General features: G+C 39.7%; 1 protein-coding gene across 1 annotated transcript; it reads left to right on the top strand.

Moving 5' to 3' along the window:
- The first annotated feature begins 469 nt into the window (after window positions 1–469).
- LOC111232009 (glomulin-like) lies at window positions 470–7,758 on the top strand. The gene is made up of 18 exons (XM_022759339.1): window positions 470–648; window positions 1,102–1,227; window positions 2,841–2,951; window positions 3,028–3,136; window positions 3,362–3,611; window positions 4,045–4,135; window positions 4,246–4,412; window positions 4,503–4,556; window positions 4,648–4,678; window positions 4,791–4,880; window positions 5,079–5,120; window positions 5,233–5,306; window positions 6,268–6,352; window positions 6,469–6,578; window positions 7,084–7,147; window positions 7,239–7,374; window positions 7,480–7,574; window positions 7,655–7,758. Exons 1-18 carry the CDS (start codon window positions 607–609, stop codon window positions 7,748–7,750), a joined length of 1,773 nt encoding a protein of 590 aa, XP_022615060.1. The 5' UTR covers window positions 470–606; the 3' UTR covers window positions 7,751–7,758.
- The last annotated feature ends 24 nt before the right edge of the window (window positions 7,759–7,782 follow it).

Here is a 7,782-nt window from a genome sequence, read left to right as displayed (position 1 = left end):
CAGACATGATGATCACTGTGATGAACTCACATACATCTATACAATTTCATTTAAATACCTCAATAAAATGAAAAGAAATCAGCTGCAATAGATGATTAAAAAATAATAATTAAATACATGATATTATTTTCAATATAAAAATATGTATGAATTGGTATTTTGGTCACAGTCAGTGTTTAGTACTGTATGGCCGCCTTCAGTGCAGGAAACTAGGCATGTATTTCAGTGAACAGATGTGTGAGTGGGTAGCAGAGACACATTCAATGGACTACAACACTATTTACCACAGGGGTTCAGGACTGGGAGTGTTATTACGACTGGATCCTTCCAGACAGTTCCACATTTTCTGTGACCACACATAAGTGCTCTGGTTTAATCCTATTACATGTCAAGCACAAAGGGAGATAAGAGGTTTACGTTGGGGTTCCTTACAGACCGAGTCTCTCTCTTTCTGTTTCTCCCTCGAGACACCAGCAGAGCTTCACATTTTTCATACTGGTGCTGACACCGGTTATTAGACCTGCCACAGCATCTGTTGTGTTGTGTTGTGTTGAAAATAAAGACATATTGATAATAGGATTGCCTGGGAGGACTGAGGAGACACTGATGATGAAGGAGGATCAGGTGAATGAAACAATCCGGATATGGGTGAGTCAACAATTTGCTTTCACTGTAATACAATTTAGCTGAGACTGATCATTCTCATGATCCTCTATCATGATGATTCAGTGAGGTAGGACCCTGTGTAGCGTGTGCTTTTAATAAATCACTCAAATAACATACCTACTTCGACTGACTGACATTAACGGGAACCAGAACTGGCCTGCTCTGTGTCTCATGCCTTCCTCTTCTCTCACTACGGAGACCTATCAAAACAAAAAAGAAAATATGGCAATAATAAACAGGTGCTTTGCCGGTAATAATAATAATAATAATAATCATAATAATAATAATCATAATAATAATAATCACTTGCTTCCCGATTAGTAATAAAAATGATAGATGTTCCAATAACATTTTCTCTTTCTGGGTCTTTAAATTACAGTGTTTATAAGACAGACAATATGAACATAATTTGATAACCCTCAATCTTGTATTTAGAGAGAAACTCCAGAAGAAGATCTGAAGCCAGAGGACTACCAGCAGTTCAAGAATTTGGGATCTGCATGTCTCACTCGGGGTGATAACGTGCAACTACTGAAATTCGTTCAGGATGAGAAAAACCAGGTAGTTCTCCTCCTGCACCAAAACAACTGACAGAGGAACATCTGCTCAGCAGTAGACACACCTCACAGATATGAAGTGACAGTAGATCGACAGTGTTAATCTGTCATACAGGACTAACAGCACATACAAGGCCACACTGCAGCCTCCTGAGCACCAGCAGCCACCCAGCTATGCTAAACATTTAACATGCACATCACTACTCTGTGCCTGCTGGCCTCTTGACCTGGAGGTGTGGGGAGGAAACAAGCAGATATTCAGTCAGATTTCTCGCTCCACTGCTAACCCTCTCCAATACGGCATTCCTCTAAGTGCCCTTGGTTGTCCTATCTCTCCACGCTTCATGCAGTTTTGTGTAGTGTACTTTTAGAAGCATCTTACTCCTTCCTCTTTCTGGGGCTAAACAGTCCCGAGGGGTTTAAGATGATTGATTATCAAATGAGAAATCCCTGGCTTTCAACATGGACGTAGAGAGTAAACTTAGACATGGAGGGAGATATAGTCAGTACTGAGGCTGGGGCTGCATTCCTACAATTTATTAAATTCTGTTGAAAAGATAAAGAATGGCAGCCATTTATGCATCAGAAGGGTGACAGGCAAAAATATATTTCTGCAATTAACATTATTGCAAAAGCCAATAAAAATGGCAGTCATGTCCATGATGTACTTAGAATATGACAAACTTTTAGAGTTCAATATGGCATTGGAGTGTCTTTGACATTGATTAAGAAATGTTTTTTTTTTTTCAGGTCCATAATTTAATTTAAGATAATTTCCAACACGTCTCCTAAAGATAATGTAATTTAGTGATTTGTAGAGTTTAATGTAGTAATGTGTAGAGTACAGACTGGGCCTGCTCTATATGAAAAGTGTCCTGAGGTAATGTCTGTTATAGTTTGGCTCTATATAAATAAAACTGACTTGACTAATGAAAGGGAAAATAGAGACAGTGCTCAATTGGTACACTTCCAATTACGAGGATGTATACAATTCAACATAGATGAGTTTCCAATAATGAATCTGGAATTAATTAAGATTTAATTTGGTTTATATCCAGCTTTTATTTCTGGGACATTTGTATTCTCTCTCTAATTTGTTCCAAATTACATAATTCTTTCTTGGCAATTTCTGGGGAATTATTAGGAAATTAAAGTGTTACCCATGATTACACCAGCAGCCTGACCATGCAGACATTAGAGTGGCCTGGTAACTTGTCATGGCCAGAGCCATCTAAGATCTTCTACTTTCATCTACCAAGGGCTGCCTCTTAGACACAGTAGCAAACATCCTGATGAAGCGTCTTGTGTTTAGGTCCATTCAGTGGAGGCATTAAGATTTCTGGCTTTGAAAAGCTCTGTGGCTAAGCTACTTGGAGATATGCAAACTTATTTTCCTACCATAATCATGCTTTTTTAAATCAGTCCATGAAATCACACTTTATGCCACAATGGTACGTATCGGATGTAAAGCAAGTGTGAAACTGGAGTTGCTGTTGCATGCACCTTTTTCTGCAGTTACATATGCAAATGTAAAGGAAGGGCGCAGTGAATCTATAGCAACAGGGTCTCTGTTTTTCTGGTTACTGATGAAGTATGTTTGCTTTCTCTTGCTCTTAGGGAATTGTGAAGTCTATGGGTTGCGTTCTCATGGCACCTCTTGTAAACGAAGTAGTTAAAAAAGGGACGAGTCTCGATCCATGCCAGGCTGCCATCACACATCTCACCAGCGTAGGTGCAAACAATTCATTTATATAATGAGGCGTGCTTCCTATACATTACATTAAATGTGTGTTTTTGTTTTTAGACTTGCAGGCCAGATGAACTCCTGCATAGTTTGCTTGAACTAATTGAGGACATTGATCCGGCTGCCATTTCTGAGACCGTCATAGCCCTCGTCCCACATCTTAAAACAGGTTACACAGCTCTCTGTGCGATGAATTATGATGTCATATTATAATACATGCATAATAGTAATAATAATAATAATATTTTTATAAACAATTATAGATGTGTAGCACTTTTGGATTTAGTCAAGGTCATTTTACTGGCGATAAAGAATGCTATTTATGTTGTTATGGTATTTGGCTCCCCCTGCTGTACATTAATGTTAACTAACAACCACCTTGTGTGTTGAGAAGTGCTGCTTCGGATGGAGGGCAGAAAGGCAGCTCGTGTGGGCTTGGTTCTGGCTGCCCTGCAGAAGCAGTTGTTGCGGCTGCCTGTTCCTTACACCCAGCAGCAGGAGGAGGCTGATGAGTACGGTCTGTGTTGCTGCTGCACCGCCCTGGCTGAATTCATAAAGTCTTTCGTGGAGGAAGTGAAGGGGAAAGACGGAAACTCTGTTACCACTGCTGAAGATGAGGAGCTGAGGACTGAGCTTCTCAAGTTGTACGCTTTATATATATGGTTATTTGGTTTAAGACAGATTAAACAGATGTTGATAATGGTAACGGCTTGTGTGTTTGAGAGATCAACAGGTTTTTTTTCTATTTTATTCATCTATTTTGTATTTTTTCTTTTCAAGATGTATCATTTTGGTAGAATACACACATATATTTTTATAATTATTCTACATTATTTTTAAGTTTATTTATACTTGAATTACTTCCTCAAAATTAGGATCTCAAAATTCTGTGTCTCTAGCTAAAAAAAAAGGTTTTTCTATTCTACTTTTATTAACTCTGTGAGACAGTAATTGGTTTTGGGTCTTTCAGTTGTTGACAATATATATTGAACATTAACAATCAGCTTAGCATTAGTTTACAATATTAGCATTGTAGGTAAAGCATTAATGACAAATGATCATTTTTTTTCCTTGCAGCTGCATGAGGAGTTTACGGGAGCCTTTGCTAGAGGCTGAACTAAACCGAAACAGGAAATCATCACTTTGGATCTTTGCAACAGAGATAATGGTAAGAGCAAGGTCTTCTCTTCTTTTTTTAAATCTTTAAAGAAGCAGCAATACAGTGGAGTAGTTTTTTCTGTTTTTTTAAGAGATCAATTTCACTATCCAATCGTACAGGTCACACTACCTGCAATCCAAGTGTCCCTGTCGGAGCTGCTGTTCTTCAGCTCTCTGAAGAAAAGCACTGTGATGGACAAAAGTCAGTCAAAGGAATCCAGAGCATGTCTGGCCTATCTGCTGTTTGTCCAGCTCATCACCATCGACAGCTTTCCAGCAGTGTTCAGGTGTGATGAGAAGACATACATTAGGTGATAGTTTTGATTGTAACTGTGCTGTACAAATGGTTTAAACTGCACTTTTTCCTGCTGTTCCAGTCCTGTATTTGTTCTTCAGTGCAACATGGAATACATCAATGAACTTCTCAGTAGGTATGCTGTTAGCACAACAAGAAGTGAATATGGTTCTTGTTTTAAAATGATCAGTTTCTCATAATTATCTGTCATCTTGCTTCTTTAACAGCAAAAAGGAATCACACTTGCTGAAAGGACTGGTAAGGGCACATTCATATACAGTTTTTCTTTCTAAAAGGTGAGATTAGATCAAGCTTGATCGTTGAAAACTAAGGACATTTTTCTTGGGAATAATTGTGTATTATCAATCAGGCACTGTATGGAAAGAGCTTGGAGAGCGTGCAGGACAACAGCCTTCCTGTGAGTCTACTGGAGCTGAAGAGCTTTTATAGTGTACCACAGGTAAGACGAGCGTGACATCGGCCTCATTTTTACAAATTTAAAAGCTGAATTAAGACTTTGACTGTCACATAACACAATGTGACCAGTTTCTTGCATACCATACCAGTCACGCGATCAACACATATACTTGAACCAAAGTCAAGAATTATATGAATACTTTTGACCAATCAGTGACTTTTGTTGTCCTGTCATTCACAGAAACTGCGGCAAGTACTGACTGACTGCCCAATGCAACATTTGGTGAGCATATCATTTATCCTTGATGAGAGGAATGTATTCTACATCTGTGATACTGTAAAAACATATACGTTTGTTGAATTGAAATTCTCTTTTGTGATCACTTCTTCCCCAGAGAGAATCAGGACTGCAGGTTTTCCAGCTCTTTATCAATAAATTAGATGCTGAGGCAAAGCACAAGTTTTTCAGGTGAGAACTGACATCACGGGAAAAAAGAAAATATTACTCAAATTCAAGCACGCCTTCGTGAACTTGTTACGTTACAGGGTTTCTGTGGACTAGTTAATGTAAATACAATGCACATTTTGCATATCATTTATAGCGCCTATTAAACTCACGTGAGCACTTTATCAAGAACACCTGTACAATCAACCAATCACATAGCAGCAGTGGAATTAATAAAATCATGCAGACTGAGGTCAGAGGAGAATGACCAGACTGGTGGGAGCAGACAGAAAGTCTACGGTAACTCAGATAATCACTCTTTACAACTGTGGTGAGCAGAAAAGCTTCTCACATGAAAAATATGTCGAACCTTGAGGCCGATAGGCCACAACAGCAGGAGACCACGTGCGCTCCTGTCACCAAGAACAGAAATCTAAGGCTGCAGTGGACGCAGGCTCAGCAAAACTGGACAGCTGAAGACTGGAAAACCAAAGCCTGATCCAACGGATCTGGATTTCTGCCGCGGCGCGGAGATGGTAGGGACAGAATCTGGCATCAACGGCATGAATCCATGGACCAAACCTGCCTTGTGTCAACACTCCAGGCTGGTGGTGGTGGTGTAATGGTGTGGGGAATGTTTTCTTGACCCCTTAATGCCAATCAATCATGGTTTGATTGTGTGCTTGTGCTACCCTTTATGACCACAGCTTACACATCTTGTAATGGCTACTTCCAGCATGATAATGTTCCATGTCACAAAGCAAAAGTCGTCAGACTAGTTTCATGAACATGCGTTCTTCAGAGGCCACGAAGAACTGATGCCGTTTTGAGAGCAAAGGGAGACCCTACACAGTATTAGTGTGGTGTTCCTAATAATGTGCTCAGTGAGTCTTTATACTGAATTTGTTCCTGCTTTAACCTACTGCTACTGTATTCCTCCCAATAATACTCTGAACTTTATCAACAACAATGTTTTCCTTTGTAGGTGCATGTTAAAAGTCAGCAACCATGCAGGAGTGGAGAGTTATATAGTAAAGAACATCAAGAATCAAGTGGAATTTTCCATGAAGGTGAGAGATGTGGGCTTTCTAGATTCACATTACTATTTTTAACCTCAGTGTTGATGCCTTAATCACTGTTTAATCTGATGATGTTATCTGAGGGTGTTTAATCTAATCTTCTCTAGCCTGGCAATGCCAATAAATGGTTCCTGGGAGAGGACTTTCTCTCATTGCTGGGACTGGTGCTGAGTTTGCCTCAAGGTGCTGAGACAGATCTGCTCAACAGTATGGACAGGTGACTGACATAAACAAGAGTTTAACATACTGACATTGCTCATTTTGTAATTTATGAGCCTACATTATGCATAATCCAGTAACTAAAGATAATGTATATTCTTCTACATGCCAAAACATACACACCACAATTTTAGAGAGGAGGCGATGCAGTGTGGAAGAAATCCCTTAGTGATGGTCTGTTTATTATAAAAGTTACAAATCTTTCAAATCCCACACAAAGGGGCTTGTATTTGGACAAATCACAAACCACATATATACACGAGATGCAACCTGGAAAACTGTAGCTACAATTAAAATCAAGGCTGCATTTAAATGTAAAAAAAGTCTGTGACATAATTAAGTGCAGATCTAATTAAGTCACAGACCCCTGCTCAAACCAATCTCAACTTTCTCGAAATGTGGCTTTCCTGCAGAGATCCAAAGACAAAGGTCTGTAAATGTGAGAACTGGGACACTTTATCCAGACTGAGCCATTAAGCAATGCCCTGTCTTTGTTTATCAAGGATAATGGAGAGTCTGAATCTTCTGCGCTATCTACTTATCAGAGACAAAGAACCGTGGAGCAATGTAAGTCAGTCTCATTTAACACTTTCACTGCTCTTCTGCCAGCCAGCCTGGTTAATGCAGAAAGCTGACGATATACTCCTCTTTCCCTCAGACGGATGTGTGGGAAGAGCTTGGCAGGATGAAAGACGAATACCTAAAAATGCTGCGTGTGTGTATCAGCATATCAAGACCGTACTATTCCGCTGAACTGAAGGCGCTGAGGGAGGATCAAAAGCTAAAAGCAAAAGGTTTTTCTGCTAATCAGACTGACAAAATGACAATTCTCAAATGTCTAATGGAACAATAGTATCACAGTTTTCATACCATGAACCATCTCTGTTGTCCTCCCCCAGAAGCCAGAGATGCTGCCAGATCCACCAGATTAGTCAAAAGCTTAACAGTGAAACATGAAAACGTGTCTGATATGTCTCCAGAAGTCCAGCACCAGGTATAGAAATTCTCTTTCCTATCAATTATCATTTTGGTTTTGGCCTCTGCAGACAAGCTGACTGCTCTCATGTGTCTCAGGTGTTGCAGAGTGCTTTGGTGACATTTGACCTGATGGAGAGTCTTATAGTCCGGATCGAGGAGATCACAGAGGAAAAGCTGAAGATCCAAAACTAAATCGAGAACGCTCATGCTCAAGTGTCACTTCC

This window comes from Seriola dumerili, unplaced genomic scaffold (genome assembly GCF_002260705.1).
Source record: "Seriola dumerili isolate Sdu_G_001 unplaced genomic scaffold, Sdu_1.0 BDQW01000321.1, whole genome shotgun sequence".
NCBI classification, from domain to species: Eukaryota; Metazoa; Chordata; class Actinopteri; order Carangiformes; family Carangidae; genus Seriola; species Seriola dumerili.
Note: the sequence above shows the minus strand (reverse complement) of the source record. Positions and strands in the feature narration are given on the sequence as shown.